The 16,967-nt window shown below is 39.9% G+C and overlaps 1 protein-coding gene across 3 annotated transcripts in view; it reads left to right on the top strand.

The window, feature by feature from the left end:
• The window catches only part of Ppp2r5e (protein phosphatase 2 regulatory subunit B'epsilon), a 143,701-nt gene that overhangs the window by 91,747 nt on the left and 34,987 nt on the right, over nucleotides 1-16,967 (top strand). For all 3 annotated transcript variants that reach the window (XM_021202551.2, XM_021202552.2, XM_021202550.2), the window contains exon 4: nucleotides 11,057-11,158. In XM_021202551.2, the coding sequence (XP_021058210.1) occupies nucleotides 11,057-11,158 (102 nt within the window). The remainder of the gene's footprint in view (nucleotides 1-11,056; nucleotides 11,159-16,967) is intronic.

Here is a 16,967-nt window from a genome sequence, read left to right as displayed (position 1 = left end):
AAGAAAAAGTATAAGGTAGTGATGTTGAAATCATGTATGAGCCCTAGAACCTTCTCTGGGTTTCCTTCAGAGGAGCTAATATCTACATCCCCTCTGTCTTCTACTGATGAAGCCAGCATCAGCTCTACCTAGTCTGTCTAGGCAGCAGTTTTAGGGGAAGGAGGACTGTCATCTGCAGGCAGGAGCTGGGTGGTCAGTCACATTTAAGTCTGGTGTGTATCGATGACCCCTAAGCTAGTTCCATTGTTTTACTAATGAAAGGTCACAGAGCCTTTGAAACAGGCGCACAGGCATAGAGGGGAGATGGTGACAGTTTGGTAGTGTTTCTTCATTAGCGTAGTGGTTTCCCCTCCCTCCCTCCATCCCTCCCTTCCTCACTTTTTTTAATTTATATATTTTAATTTGATGTCTATGGCTATACATGCATGCTATACCCCACAGAGGCCATCAAGTCCTCTGGAGCTGGAGTTACAAATGGTTTTGAGCCACCTTGTGGGTGCTTGCAGTTGAACCCAGGTGCTGGAGGAGCAGCCATTGAGTCATCTCTCCAGCACAACACAGTATTTTCAAGTGGGAACAAGTACCATGGCTAGAAATGTACATCAGGAGTAGTGTGTGTTTTGTGTGTGCTTTTTAAAATTCTAAAATTCAGAGACCTTTTAAAATTTAAAAATTTTCTCATAGTGTTAGCTGACTTTGAATCTCATTGTTCAAAGCAGTCGTTCAGCATTTATGGTCTCAAAAAAGCCTCATGTTTAAGCCAAAGTGTTGTTCTGTCTGTCTGTAAGTTTGGCTCTCAGAAATCACCAGGTTGAATAAAGCCTATCTTATGGCTTGCCTGCTGGGGTGGAGCGAGGGAAATGGGGATGGTTCTTGTCTGCAGACACCACGATGCAAGGGTCTGTGTTGTTTATACACAGTGAGCACTGACTGCTGAGGTGCTGTTTATACACAGTGAGCACTGACTGCTGAGGTGCATTCCCTCTATTTTTGGATTCTGAGATTTAATATCAACAGGGTTCACTTTGGGATTTACTGCTACATTTCCAATTATGGCAAGGATGCAATATAGTCATCTCCGTGAAATTGATTTCCCTGTGATGTTTTTGTGTGAGGATCTCATTCTAGAAAATTAATTCAATATCCCTGTAACCATTTCATCAGGTAAACAGATGCCCTGTGTTTTGAATGAAGTTTAATCTTGAAATAGAAGCCAACCATAGTAGAGGGTTTGTGGTTGGACTCGTGGGTAGTAGGAAAGTCAGGGCGGGTCTAGATTTCAGAGAGCAGAGCAAGCCAGGAAGACAGACTTGGGCAAGAGGTCACAGGTGCTCTTGACTAGCACGTGAGCTAGAAGTATGTTCTTAAGTTTTTCCAGTCTCTGTGAAGGAGGGGTGAGACAAGCAGGTTAGCACGTGGGGGTAGGTAGTTGAGTACTGTTGTCTTGATTTTGTCAGATGGGTACAGAGAGAAAGGAAATGGAGAAGAACACTTAGGAAAAGTGTCTCCCTATATTCATTTGCTTATGCTCAGCACAGAGCATCATTGTTTAAGTCTGGATACTCATCACTTTTTTTTTCTAAACCAATTTCATCTCAGTCTTTACTTTTCTCTTTAAAACCTCAAACTTAAACATACTTAACGTTTTAGGTAGTGAAGGTTTGATGAATTTAATAATGGTGTAAAATCAGGGACATTTGCCAAAAGAATAGCAACTCCCTGAAAGAGTAGGAAGGTAGGAGCGGCGCCCTCTCAGTGTAAGCGAGGCCCAGTGAGACAGTTTGGGCCTGAGCAGACCCAGTTTGAGATGATGTCGGAGCTCCTCTGGACTGGAAATGGAGTAACTAAGGATATTCACAGGCCAAGGTGGAAGTGGTGACAGAAAGCCGAGGAGGAAGCCTTCTTTCTCTGCCTTGACTTCTGGTGCTGACTTTCCCCTTAAGATGTGTGTGTTTTTTCATTTAATGAAAGGGTGGCTTGAGTCCATTCATTTGAATTCTGTGTTCATCTGCAGACTCTGAATGATCTTTAGTGTTCTACTTTGTTCCATACTGAGCCTGGTGTGCTTGGGAGGCAGGAGCTTACATGGGCCTCTCATTTTGCCTTGGCTAAGATTAGGGCAGCTGTCATTTTAGGTTTCTGGCTATTGGATTTTTTTTCCCAATAAAAAAGGGACTGATGTATAAAGAAATTAAATTATTGAATTAGCAGAAATTATTAGAGGATGGAAGAAATAATTTGATAGGAAATTAGTTGCTGACTCTTTAGTAAAAAGATTGTTGTGCATAGTTTATTTCCTTTACCACTTAGAGTCTCAACTAAATTTACAAAAATAAAGACATTTGAGGACATGGAAAATTGGGAGAGATCATAGAATCATCATTTTGGAAGCTGGGTAGCTGATGGAGTTCTTTCACTACCTTGATTGCTCAGAGAAAGGTGGCTCTAAAGCCATGGCAAAGGTGCCCTGTAAATGTTCTAAGCCACACCCTTTAACAAGGGGTCTGCACAAAGACACCTCAAAGAAAGTATGCCTAGGGGCAGAACCAGGTGGTCTGGAGCAAAATTGATATAAGAAGCCATGATTCCTGGTTCTACCTCACTCTCTCTAAAGCAGGTAGAGAATTGACTTTCCCTCAAAACAAGGTTGCCTTCCCAAAGATGCTACAACTGGAGAGAACCATTACTTGGGGACTGAGGCACTGTTGAGAGAGAAGTGGGACTTCTGGGGACTACTTTGAGTGAGAAAATCCATAAGCATTCTCCCCAGCTTCCAGATTACCCTGTTCTCTGGAGCATCAGTCAGTGCCAGAGAAAAGATTCAAAGGGGAATTGCCAGGATGTTGGGGTAGAAAGAAATCAGCCCAGCCAGTCTCAGTGCAGACAAACCCACAAACCTCAGAGGCCCTAGAAAGTAAGACTGTGTGGTTATGTGGTACAGAGAGGCTTAGAATACAGGTACAGATCTGACAATAGTGCAGACAGTTAGTTACCAACGTTATTTAAGTGGCACACACACACACATATACACACACAAACAGACATATACATAGTGGTGGGTCTGCTTTCATTCAGTATATAAATAACATGCATCTAAATTCTTAAGAATAGCTGTAGATTTTTTTCAGTTTCATGAGAATATTTCATTATTACATATGTTATATTTTTCTTTTTTACTGTTTATACTCGTGTCCAAATTTGTGTGCACATTTCTCTGCCCTGTGCTAGAGATGAGATTATCCACTATTGAATGAGTGCTTGGGTTTCTTCATTTCTGCTATATAAATGCTGCCCTCCATGAACTTTGATAGAGTAGGCATTGGAAATCACTGCATATGGACAAGGTCTTGCCAAAATGTTATCTTCTCTTTTTTCTCCTTCTCATCTCATCTCTTTTCTTGTCTTAGGGGCTTCTTGTTGTTGCCTGTGCTCAGTTTCTCCCCTTGGTCGTTCATAATGAAATGTTGACATGTTTCTCAGAACTTCCTCTGTACTTACGTTTGATATGTATTCTGGGTTTTTAGCTTTTTGTTCTTGATCCTTTAGGACATGGTTCCTTTTTCTTTTTAATTGACAGGACTCTATCCTTCTGATACCCAGAATATAAAGGGGGCTAAATTATTTGCAGAAATAATCAATTATATGCTTAATATAATTGTACTGATTTACTATAAGAACCGCTAAACATTTCCAGAAGGAACAGTAGCAATGAAAACACATTTTTGTTTCTTTTAAAATTTTGTAGAAATATGTATAACTTACATAACCAATATAGTCAGAAATAACCTTTAAAAATTAGTTTTATGAAAGTAGGGTCTCACTGTAGTCCAGACTATCTATATTCTAGGTACCTGGTAAAATGAAACAGTTGGCAACAGAAATATAAGTAAAAAGAGATTTCTTCATTGTAAAGCTAGAAAAATAAGAGATCCCTAAGCGTTGTTTTTGTTTGATTGCTTAAAAAAAAATCTCATTTATATTCTTTTGGAAACATCTATATATTAAAATTTTCTGGCTAGGAAATATTTTAAAATTTTTTAAATTGTTGTTTTATCAATTGTCTCTTTGAGTTTTCGAAAAAATCATTAAGAATGTTCTTTCTGCCTCCTCAGAAGGTATAACAGAGTAGTGCTGTGTTCTAGCAAGCCTGGGGTCTAGATTTGAAGTGTGATGCTGACTATACCACAAGATCTTTGGAAATCTTTTCAGTCTACATACAGATTTGTGGGTGTTGTAAAAGATTTTATGAATGTATGTGTCTCTGTCACATAAGCCATGTAGTGTCCTTAGTCAGGGAAGGTTTCCTCAAAGGCATAGAATTTTGTCCATAAATGTAGTTTTATGCTAAAAATTGTGATGTGACCACACCCATATTCACAGTGTATCAGACTGTCTTTGGTGCTGGTGAGACTTGTACTTGGGATAAAGCAAGGGCATTGGTAGACACTTAGGAAGTCCTATTTGATTTAAGTTAACATGATTGGAATAGTAGCTTCTTAAAATTCTTGTCTTGAAAATTAAAAGTATATTGGTAACACTACTTAACATTGATATTATAGTATTTAACTGCTTCTGATAATTCTTTAAACAGTATTATAATATGCTTTGGGATTTTAATCCTTGTTTTTACTATTTATCCATAATCAGTTAAAAGGGCAGAATACAAAGGAGGTTTTATTATTGTGCCATTAACAGTTCTTAAAGTTGGTGTTACTATAAGTAACTTGAAACTTTATATTTTTGTATATTTTCTGTAAACATTCTTATTTATTTATATATTATTTTAATTTTAGAAAATTTGTTAGAATTTTAGTTCTTAGATCACTATTAGTATAAGTTTTAATATGTTTGAAAATAGTTTTGTATGTCCAGATAAATCTGATTTAGAGATTTAAGTCATGTTTATATTCATATTTTTTTGCTTCTGATACAATTGCTTTTTAAAATGCTATCTATGAAAAATGCTGATGAACTGCTTATAGATTTTCCCATTTTCTCCCTGGTGGTGGTGGTGCACGCCTTCAAGTCCAGCATGTCGGAGGCAGAGACATGTGGATCTCTCTGTGAGTTTGAGGCCAGCCTGTTCCACAGAATGAGTTCCAGGACAGCCAGAGCTACACAGAGAAACCCTGACTTGACAAAGATTTTCCTGGTTTTTCTTTCTAGATACATTATTACTGTATTTATTTGCATTAATCATTGTCGATGCAAGCTTATGAGAATAATGTGTTAGTTTAGCTTCAACTTTGTAATTACTGGGTTCTCACTTGGATTGTGAATGCTTGACTAAGTAAATCTTTTAGTGGCTTTTCAAAATATGTTAATTTATTAGCCAAATAATCAAGTAAGTGAATAAACTAAGTGAAAAAAACTCCAGGATATTGAACTGGTCACTTTTGTGGGGTCTTACTGTGAGTAATGCCAGAAAACTAGTAATGCCTCTTAATTATGTGGGCACTCACTAGATGACACCATTTGCATGGGTTTTCTGTTTGAAATTTAATTGTTTTAGATGTGATCCTAGGAACCCTCTCTATGCCTCTTGTGGTATTACTTTTTGCTTTTACTGTTGATATGCTTGAGGTTTGCATAGTTGTTTGAAATGATAGCTTTGCAGATTCAAGTGTGAAGAATGTTCTGAGGTCAACCAGTTCAAATGCTTTTACTCAGTAATGATGGTACTCAGCTGTATAGAAAACACAGAGAAATGATTTAGGTCAGTTTATTATAATGTGATACAGTGATGTCTCCAGATTATGTCACATGCTTAGTTTAGCAGAACCATAAATATTAGTGGGGCTAATAATGTAACTAAAAGAAATCCAAGTATTTATTCTTTTTAAAAGATTAACTGTTACTATGCATTGTCCTTCCTTTCTGTTCTACATTCAGGTTGGTGAATGCTTAGGGAGTAATTACTTCCTGCCACCCACAATATTTTTTATCATGTGCAAGATACAACAGTAACAAAATAACAACCAAAATCATGTTGTAAAATTAGAGGTTTCTATGGTGATAAAAGGATGGGGACAGTGAGGATGGGGGGCAATAAATCAAATAACTTTAAACAGTAACAGTTGTATTTTGCTATTGTAAGTCTCAAAGTAATATATTATTTAATCAAAAATGATTTTAAAATGCTAAGAAATGTCCTCATTTGCTAATCAGGCCACAAATAGGAGTTTTGTAGTCTTCTCTCTCACATGACTTGGACATTTGCTTTGCTCATAGTGATCAGCAGTAGCCTAAGTTTCGAAAGAATTAATGGGGGTGGGGGGCAGGTCTTCATAGCAGTCCTTAGATCCGAGCCCTCACCTGCAGTGGCTCTCTTCTTTTGCACAGGATCTTATTAGCATCAGTGTAATTTTTTGTCAAATTTAGCAACTGCAGATACAAGGCATCTGGTTAAATTTGAATTTCGGATAATTTTTTTAAACAAGATTGTCCTAAATATTACATAGAGTCGACTTTAAAAATGTCGTTTGAGATTTAGAGTTAGCTAATTGTCTGTTTCTATTTGTCAAGCCTAGTTATTTCAGTTTATTAGGTGCCAAGCATTCAGAAACCAGTAAGGAGTCCTTAAGGATCTCAAAGTGTGAACAGAAGAACAAACAAGGGATTTAAGGAAGGCAGCATTAGAGTTGAGAGGTTTGGAGATGCTTGATGCCAAGGATCTGAGCCAGGAGTGGGGAGTTCGTTCAGGCAGGGGTGCTATTGTCTGTGAGTGTCTTGGAGTGTCACTGATAGAACCCCAAGAAGGAGCTAAATGATGGACAGGGGAAATGGGGAGGTGAGATGGTAATGGCAGGGCAAGTTAGAGGAAAGTGAAGGAATGAGTCAGGCCCAGCCTTAGTCTCCAGGGGTGGTGTGGGGTGGAGGAGGAGGAGGAGGAAGATGTCAGGGTGGAACCCTAAGAACTAGACTCTTGTTACCTTGAGGACCTCCATGCTCAATCCACTCGGTCTCCATGCTGCAGTGGAAGAGTCTGGATAAGGGCTGCTAACTGCACCTTAATTCCTAACCCTGCGCTCTCTTAGAGAGAGTCGAACAGGGTTTTTATACTGCTTCCTTCCACCCCTTCTCTAACTTAGCCTTGCTCTCCTTTACGGCTACTCTTTGGAGGTTAGAGGACAGGCCAGTGCTTTCAAGCCTATAGTTGGATTACAGTATCCGGTGTTTATTATGTCTTTGGGACAAAAGTGAGTTAGACTTCCTCAAAGACATCTTTGTCTTATACTTTTCATTCATTCTAATGTCAGCCTAAATTAAAATAAAATAGCTGAGAAAGCCTAGTATGGGATTTGCTTATTTTATTTTATATATGTGTTTTGCCTGTATGTATGTGTGTTCTGCATACATACCTGATGCTCATAGAGGCCAGAATAAGAGCATATCAGAACCCATAGGTTTAGAATTATGGATGACTATGTGCGTGCTGGGAATCATACCCAGGTTCTCTGCACAAGCAAGTGCTCTAACCCCTTAACTATCTTTATAGCTCCCTCATATACATTGGAAGTTTCTGTTGTTCCTTTTTGGTAATTCATTCCTCAGTTAACAAAAGAGAGGGCTTACTAATGCCTCTGGTGCCTCATATATCTTAATATAGAGGACATTTGTTTGAACTTTTGGAAATACATAGTATATTTTCATCTAGCCACATAAGCCTCTGTAGAACTGCTGTGTGATTGAGCATGATCCTGGCGGTTGCTGATGGTTGTGATCTGCTTGTATATACATGCAAAGACTCTAAGCTGGACTGTTAGTCCCTGTAATCATGAGGGCTTTAATGGAAGCAAGTTTATGTCTTTCACCATTTTGGGGCTGGAGCTATCAGGTGCCCTTTTTCCATATTGGGCCCCACATACAAACTGTTGCAGATAAATCAAGTGATTTAAAGGAGACCTCTACTCCCCATCTAAGAATGACTTGACTTCATGTTCAAATAGTTGTCAAACTCAACTATACACTTAGACCCACCCACTTAACTACCGGTCAGCTCTTACCAGTTAACCCACCCACTCGCTCGTTCAGTCTTGACTTGTTGCTTCTACCCCAGAGACTTGGCTTTGACTCTTTTGATGACAGTATTCTTTTTACTCATTTTTATTCTTGGAGCCACAGTGGTACAGTCAGTTAGCTGTATGAAGTACTCAACTAAATCCTTATTAGGAACTTTTGTCCCTAATTTTTAGTGTTTCCCTATAGCCACAGTATTTAAAGTTTCACAGTATTCCTGTGATGTATGTTTCTAGTTGACTGGATAGAAAGTTTATCTGCAATTTTATACTTTGGAGAATATTGCAAATGACAGCTTTATGTAGTCCTTTCAGCCTCATCTTAGATTAGTTTCTTAGCGTCCATGGCATCTTGTTAATACATAGTGAATTCCAGGCTGGGCCAAAGCTGGGCCCGTTCATTGCTGCTCTTCCCTTTGCTGGAGAGCTACTCACTCCGACTGTCAAACTTCCCTGGAGAAAATGTAGAAGTAAGCTGATAAACAAATGACTGTATGCCCTGGTGTTCTTTTGATGTAGCAGAAATGACCAAACAGGAGACTTTGAACACTTTACAGTCATTAAACATGAATGTGTGTAAATCACCTAGAAAACGTACATTGAAATTAGGTTAAAGTAAAACCACATCCCATAACTTTATAAATACATGTAAACTTTTTTTTTCCTTGTTGAGTTCCTTGCAGGTCTTAGAAATACACGTGCATTAGAAGTGTTTTAGTTCTGGGGCTGGGCAGAGACAGATCAGAGAGCAGATGGTTGCTAAAGCAAGTGTCCTGCAAGAGAGTTGCATGTCCCAGGCCAGGTACAAGTTCCAGTGTCTACTCAGGAGTTGTCTAGAAAGCTAGCTGTTTTCTCCCCTTTCCTGACTCAAATGTGAAGAGAGAGGGAAAAAGACAGTCAGCGTGGAGAAGAACTGAGGAGTATTGGCTGATGTTCTAAAGCTCCCCCAAAGCACTGTACGCATAAATGTCTTAGGTCAGATGAAAATGTGATTTTGAAAAAAAAAAAAAATCACTGGCAGTAATTGAGATTGAATAAGGGACCTTGTGAATTGGGATATGTATGGCTGGTTGAGGAGAGTTCTTGATGAATAGATATCTAGTCACTAGTTTCTAGGTAACTGCCCCTATTTCTACCCCTGCTTTAAATTTACACCTCTTGGTGTACTTCATTTCTGTTTGTGGCAGTGCACAGCAACCCTTCCAGAGTGATCCAGTCAAACCGTAGCACTAAGTATCCATACACATAACCCCAAACTGTCCATTCACAAGGCTAGCTCCATATGTCTTGTTGCCTTTAGTACATCCTTAGCTGAACCTCTGAGTCTTTCTACCAAAACAGTTAAACAAAGCAAAACAAAACATCTCTTGCTTCCCAGTCTTCATCTTGGGAAACCATCCTTTGTTTGTTTGTTTCTTTGTAAAAGATTTTCATATTTAATATTATGTGTAGGTGTGTGTGTGTCTGCATGTATTTATATGTATATGCCTGGTGCCTGTGAAGTTTAGAAGAGGATGTCAGGTCCCCTGGAACTGGAGTTACAGAAAGTTGTGAACCACCATATGGGTACTGGGAATTGAACCTGTGTCCTTTGGAAGAGCAGTCAGTTTGCTTAACCACTGAGCTATCATTTCAATGCCCGTCCTTTATCCTTTCTGTCTCTCCACACATCCTGTTTTCTCTGCCATCCCCTTGTCTGAGCCACCTCTGTATCATACTACCTAAACTCTCTGAAGCTACTGGACTGATTTAAAAGGAAAAATCAAGTCATGTGGCTTCCCTGTGTGCTGTCCATTGCCACTTCCTGTTGTACTTCAAGTAACATTTGGTCACCTCCATAGCTTATGCATCTGTGTTGAGTGTTCATAACTGGGAAGTGGGGCATTGCTGCTTTAACTAGAATAGAATTTTCACGAAGGGTGGACTTTTCTTTGTTCACTGTTATTTTTTCAGTGCCTAGAACAGTGTATACTCATGTAGGTACTAATAAGAGCTTAGACAAACACACCAACCCAGTGTAAAGCCTTTCTCCTTTCTTTTTCGAACCAGCACAGCAGCCAGGCATAGTACTTTAATCTCAGTGCTCTGGAGGCAGAGGCAGGCAGGTGGATCTCTTGAGTTTGCAGCTAGCCTGGGTTACACAGTGAAACAAAACAACAAAACTCAAAGCAGCACAGCATAGCCCAGTAGTTTCTACCCTGTGTAGAAAGACCTGCGCGGCTTCTGATGTTCTCCCCTTCTGTTCATTTCCCTGATGTTCCTGTTTGAGTCTTCAGATCAGAGGATATATTTGTTACAAGGTTAGATGAGTATGGAGGAGAAGAGCCAGCAAGGAAATGAAAAAGGAACTCTAGAATAGCATTAACAGCATTTAAGAAATACGTGTTTTGTGGTGAATCTTGTAATATGTACAATAGGAGATGCGTTGAGTCTTGGTCCATCTTCAGCAGTTTCCAGCCTTACAGTGGTTTTAACAGTCAGCATTTAATTTACATATTGCCTATGGCAAAGAAATGGTGAGTTTGTAGATTTAGACTTACATACATCGTGGGCTTCCATAGTAATTTGTAAACCATTTGGGGTAAGAATAGGTTTGATTTTAAGGAATGTTCAGAAGGTTCTTAAATTTCTTTTCTGATTCAATTTTTTAAAAAAATCAATGTGAATGTCAGAAATTTCACTATGAGTTTAACAATAAATGTGTAAATTGTGAATGAGCCAGGGAAAAGTGCTTGCAGGCCATTAGTAGTTCTTTGTGTATTAGTGTAAATGGATTTGTTAGAGGCACACTTGAGGGGGCTCTGATGGGACGCACAGTCACGGTGCTTGAGTGAGACTTCAGCTGGGACAAGAAGTCCTGCTCCGGAGACTGCCAGGTGGACGCCTTGAGCTTTCCAGCTTTGCCTGGAGGTGGTCCTGCCTGTAGCCTGTGGAGAGAGATTCCTATTCAGTTCCTTGGCATTCCCTAACACACTGTATCCCCAGAGCACCTAACTGCCAGAGGTACATGGAGCTGATTGCTGCTTGTTTATTTTTAGGTATCTTGCAATATATTCAGAACTCTCCCTCCTAGTGACAGCAACGAATTCGACCCAGAAGAAGATGAACCTACCCTCGAGGCATCATGGCCCCACTTACAGGTACTTCAACTTTTCATTTGTGTTATAGAAGAAAACTCCATTAACTCTTCCTCTGGTTAACCTGGGGATTCCTGGGACAAAGGGACCAAATTAGAATAGTGGCAAGGACTGCTTTTGTGTTTCTTGTGCTTGATAATTAGCGTGCCAGAAGAGAGGAACTGTGGGCTTCAGTACAATACTTTTGATGACCCTCTGGGTCTCTGAGTTGCAGGTCCATCCTGTAGGTCTTACTCCCGATCTCTCCCTTATCTGAACCATTTAACTCTCCTGCCCATGGAATTTCAAACAGGAATAGAACTTTTCACATTTGCATTATCTGGATGTGATTAGGTCACACAGAGCGCATACCTCGGTTTGTTTGTTTGTTTGTTTGTTTGTTTTAGCAGTAGGTGCCGGGGACTTTTTATGCCTGTCTTTGCAATATCAGTTAGTGGATTTCCTTAGTTTATGCAAAGGGCAAAGCCAAATGGCAGTGAGAAAGAGAAGAGCAGAGAAAGCTATCAGGGCACCAGTGCCAGGCCGCCTACTTGCTTTACTTACACATCAGCTCCTTATTTTTTTGTATCCTCTCTTGAGGCCAGCATTCCTTAAAAGAAGAAAACAGAGATGCTTGAATGTGTTGGCCCCCTAAAGCCATCTTTCCATTGAGTAGGTTGTCTTCAGAGGACAGTGAAAAATAACAGGCAGGAGATGGAGGGTGGACGAGAGGGAGGGCAGCCCTGTCCATCAGCACCAGCAGGAGCCACTGTAGGTGTGGTGCTCACTCACTGAGCATGATGAAAGGCCCAGAGGAATCTAATGTAGGTTTTTCCCACGTTAACAGTTTTTTTATGTAGATTTGCAATTTGGCAAGTCCCTTTTAGCACCTATAGGTTCCTATGGGTACATTGTGTGCAGCTCTGGTTACAGGACTCTTTCCAGGGCTATTTTTCACAACCTGTCCTTAGGCTTGTGATACTGTGTGGTCCTCGTAGAGCCAAGGTTGGGCAAATTACATTAGTTTTAATATTTGATTTCTTAGGCTAGATGGTTCTTTAATCATCTGGTGAATTATATGTACTATAAGATTTATAGGCCTATTGTGCTTTTCATGTGTATTTTTTCGATGATACAAAATTCAAAAAACAAAACAAAACAAAACCCCTTTCAATGGTGGAAATCTTGTCATATTTTATTATTTTCTTAAAAAATATTTTTAATGACTTATTATATGAGCATAACAAACTTTTGTCATTTCCCCTCCCTACCCTGTCACCCCTCCTCTGTCACTGAAACTTCTTTTCAGCAAGGCAACATCCTACTCTGAATTTTTTTTTCCAGTTTCTTTTCAGTTTTGGAGAAAAACTCTTATTATGTGGCCCAGAGATCTGTTGGGCTCTGCCTCCTGCTTGCTGGGATTAAGGTCCATGCCTGTTTGTTTGTTTGTTTGTTTATTTATTTATTTATTTATTTATTTATTTATTTAAACCTGCTGAGTTGAATTAGAGTTGCTTGCATGAGCATGGGTCAGGGGTTATTTCCTAGGGCAAGGGCAGCTTATCAGTGGCTGCACATGGAAGGAAATGTGTCTTATTTGTAATGCTTGATTCTAGCCAATTGGGTTGAAAGTTAGTCTGAGAGAAAATACAGTTTTTAAAAAAATGTTCATATTTTTGAGAGTGTGGTATACATCCCAGTGATGGTTCAGGCCATTCTCATCTGCAAAGCATTTCCTACACTTGCTTTAGTTCCGCTCAAGTCAGCAACAACTTAAAATTCAATTTATCTTCTTGAACTTAAAAAATTAAGACGCCATTATAAAGAATCTGCAATTAAAAATGTACACAATGATAGAAGGCAGAAGGCTAAATTAATTTCTAAGCTATTGCAGTAATATGAGGACTGCATCCTAGCTCCCCTGACCTTGCTGTAGGAATATTAAGGAATATTAAAAGCTGGCTCATAGGAAGCCACAGCTGTAGTGAGGGCTGGCGTATGAGACTTTTGCCCTTTTAGATACAAAGTCAGAAGTGTTTATAAACTGGGCAGGCTTTATGTGTACTGACATTTTGTTCAAGCCTATAGTCCTTCTGGTCCTTTGTTAGCTCTGAGGGAAATATGTCTGACTAAGGTTGGGTCAAGTGAAGGAAACTTACTTTTTATGTGGCACACGACAACCTTGTTGTGACATCAGTGGCAGGAGAGGCCCTTGGGCCTGAGGGTGTCCGATGCCCCAGTGTAGGAGAATGCCAGGGAAGGAAGATGGGAGTGGGTGGGTGGGNGGGGGAGCACTCTCATAGAGGCAGGGGGAGGTGGGAGAGGATAAGGGGTTTCCCATGGGAGAGACCTGGAAAGGGGAAAACATTTGAAATGTAAATAGAGAAAGTATCCAACTAAAAAAAAAATCACAGAAACAGCAGACATGGTGACACATGCCATCCCAGCTCTTGGGAGAGAGAGGCTGGGCAATCAGGGGCTCAAGGTAATCCTCAGTTGTACAATATGCTCAGGCCCTGTTAAGGCTAAGTGAGATCCTGTCTAAAATGATAAAACAACAAAAAGCAAAATATGAGGTGAAACTCCCATCATCCCGCCCCTAGGAGAGCACTTGCTTGCTTGCTTAGCTCCATTCTCACCTGCTGTGTGGGCATCCTGGTGCAGGCTCCTGACTTTTACCAAGAGTCCTCGGTTTCCTTTGGGTAGCCTTACTGCACTCATTGGTCACTTTTCTTAAACTGACAAGATGATCTGTGTTTAAGAAATCTCTTCAGTTAATCCCAGTACTCGGGAGGCAGAGGCAGGTAGATTTCTGGGTTCAAGGCCAGCCTGGTCTACAAAGTGAGTTCCAGGACAGCCAGGGCTACACAGAGAAACCCTGTCTCGGAAAAAAAAAGGGGGGGGGGTGAAGAAATATCTTCAGGCTGACAAGACAGCTCAGTGTGAAAGTGCTTGCTTCGCCTGTCTCCTTGGAATTCACAGTGGAAGCAGAGAAACGACCCTGCTGTTCTCATGTACAACCCATACAGTAGATGTATCATAGTCACAAAAGATAAATATCAAAGCTTTATCTCTATGATAGAGTATTGATGTCATTATAGCATATCACTAAATTTAGTATTTTACTTGTTGTCCTTGAAGTTCTAGGGAATATAAGGTCTTGACACATGCTGGGAGCTGGCAGTGCTTGGCCTACATCTCCTGCCCCTCCTTTTTTTTTTTTTTTTTTAAATAGGGTCTCCCCATGATTTTTGAGCTAGCCTTAAAGCTCACAGTGTAGCCCAGGCTGTCTTCTGACTGGCCATCCTGCCTCTGCTTCCTGAGTGCTAGAGCTGTGTACCACTCCACTTGTCTAACTGGTAGTTTTGTAATGGTTACACCAGCTGAGGCTTTTTCTGACCAAAACATAGTGTGGAGTTACATCCTTTCACTTTGTCAGTTCCGTGATTCACAACTTGGTGCTGTTTCTGGACCACATTTTAGAGAAAGCAAAGTGTGACTGTTGGAGAACAGTAGAGAAGAAGAGAATCACAAGGTTGGTTAGTGTGTAGCTGGCCATTTTTACTGTCCAGCTAACTGACTGTTCTGCAAAATTTGTGGCCCATACAGAAATACTAAGCTGTCTGTCTGTTCTATTTATGGATCTTTGGAAATACCTAGAAATAGACAACAGAATATTAAGTCCACAAGTAATGTCAGAGGTCTGTTTTTACATTTAATTTTTTAATACTTTTGTTGGTATATTTGAAGCTGGTATGACTCAGTTGCTATGGTTATCAAATATGGGTTTTCTGAGATTAGATCTGACTTTCCAGCAGAATACTATTTTGCAAGACTTCTGTTTACAATTAAGGATTGTTTTCAGTGCCTTCTACTGAGACTTGAAGGCCCCGAAAGGTTAGCTTTTTGTTCATAGACCTTCCTTATGAGACCTGGAATAGTAACTTATTTTCCCACCCCAGTTTTCCCTTGATAAACTCAAGGGAGTTTTTGTTTGTTTGTTTGTTTGTTTTGTTTTGTTTTGTTTTGTTTTTTTTTAATTCCAAGGCCAGTTTGTTTCTTGAGTGCAGAACAACTTTGTGCTTATTTCTAAATGTGTCTGAAGAGTTTCCACCAAGTTACTTTTTATTACAACTGCTTTCAAGGGATCAAAATAAAGAAATCAGATTGTTAGTTCAGGTAGAAAGCCTGCTGGCTAAGTCAGGCCTGGAAGATGGATCTTTTGGACCTTGTGTGGAATTCAGGACAAGGGGTCACTTAAGTAAGTCTGGAATTCTTACAAGAGTTGAAAAACAAGTGTGTTGAAAGAGAACGGTTGTGTGAGGAGTGAAGATTTAAGAAGAGAACCCTCACACATCACTGGCAAAGACTTTTCCCCTTGAATTTAGAAAGTTTTTAAGAGAAAAAAAAATGCCACCTAGTTTTGTTAGTTGATTTCCCCACCATCCCCCATTTTCACGCGAGGTATCTGTGTCCCGCAGACCTGTCTCAGCTTCCCGCATAGCTGAGCTTTCAGACACACATGCCATAGCAGCTTCATGAAAACATGAAGTGCCAGTGGCGGAGGGGCAGTGAGAGGGTTCAGCAGGCACAGCTACCGCCTAAGCTCCATCCTGGAACAATATGGCGGACAGAGAGAATGAATCCCACAAGTTGCCCTCCACTCATATACACACATTAAGTACATACTAAAAAATGCTCGCAGGAATACCAAATGCAGCCGGGCAGTGGTGGCGAATGCCTTTAATCTCAGTACTTGTGAGGCAGAGGCAGGCAGATTTCTGAGTTTGAGGCCAGACTGACTAGTGTACAGATCGAGTTCTAGGACAGCCAGGGCTATATAGAGAAACCCTGTCTCGGGGTTGGGGGCGGGGGTGGAGGGAATACCAAATGTAAGTGTTAGAGTCTAAAGCTACCAGACTTATATGGGAGTATTTGTTAGTTGTATTTCTGGACCCTTAGAGGTCCTTCAGTTAATTTTCAATGGCCTACAAGGCTAGCACATTTTTTTAAATAAAGTTTTTAATTAAATTTATGTGTGTGTGTGTGTGTTTGTGTGTGTGTATGTGTGAGAGAGAGGGGGGTCAGAAGACAACTTTTGGGAGTTGCTTCTCTCTCTCTGAGAATTGAATTCCCTCATTAGGTTTGGCAGCAAGCAGTTACTCGCTAAGCCATTCCACCAGCCCCTATTAACGTCTTTTTATCATAGTTCTGTGCTATGTGCCCCTTGTCTCTGTGCTGACTAGTTATTGTAGTGTTTATACTGTTTATTGTAAAAAGTGGCAGATTTTGATGCTGGGTTTGGTGTTTTGAGACAGGGTCTCACTATGTAGTTCTGGTTCTTCTGTAACCAAACCCAGCATCAAAACCTAATGCTTTAGAAACCCTGTCTCGAAAAAACCAAATAAATAAATAAATAAAAAATAAAAAAAAGGAAGAAGAAGAAAGTCTGTATTTGTTATATAGTATAGCATATATATTTTATATATATATATACATATATATATATAGTATAGCATATATATTTTATATATATATCAAGCTTTAGACTGTTTTTGGGAGAAAGTAAAAATGTGATTTAAACAAAAAAGATATTGTGAAATGGAATGTGTCAACATTTGAGTCAGTGAGCCAATATTTCCTAACTGGAAAATAACTCATGCTAGGAGCACACATGATCAAAGTCCATTCAGACTACTGTGGTATTGTGAATAGTTAGTTCATTGGCATCATTTCAGATTCTGTATTACAAGCCAATATTTTTTTTTACTTTTTATGTTTCTCTCTCTCTCTCTCTCTCTCTCTCTCTCTCTCTCTCTCTCTCTCTCTCTCT

Source organism: Mus pahari, chromosome 7, assembly GCF_900095145.1.
Source record: "Mus pahari chromosome 7, PAHARI_EIJ_v1.1, whole genome shotgun sequence".
In the NCBI taxonomy this organism is placed as follows: Eukaryota; Metazoa; Chordata; class Mammalia; order Rodentia; family Muridae; genus Mus; species Mus pahari.
The sequence above is the reverse complement of the archived record's forward strand: the minus strand, read 5'-3'. Positions and strand labels throughout refer to the sequence as shown.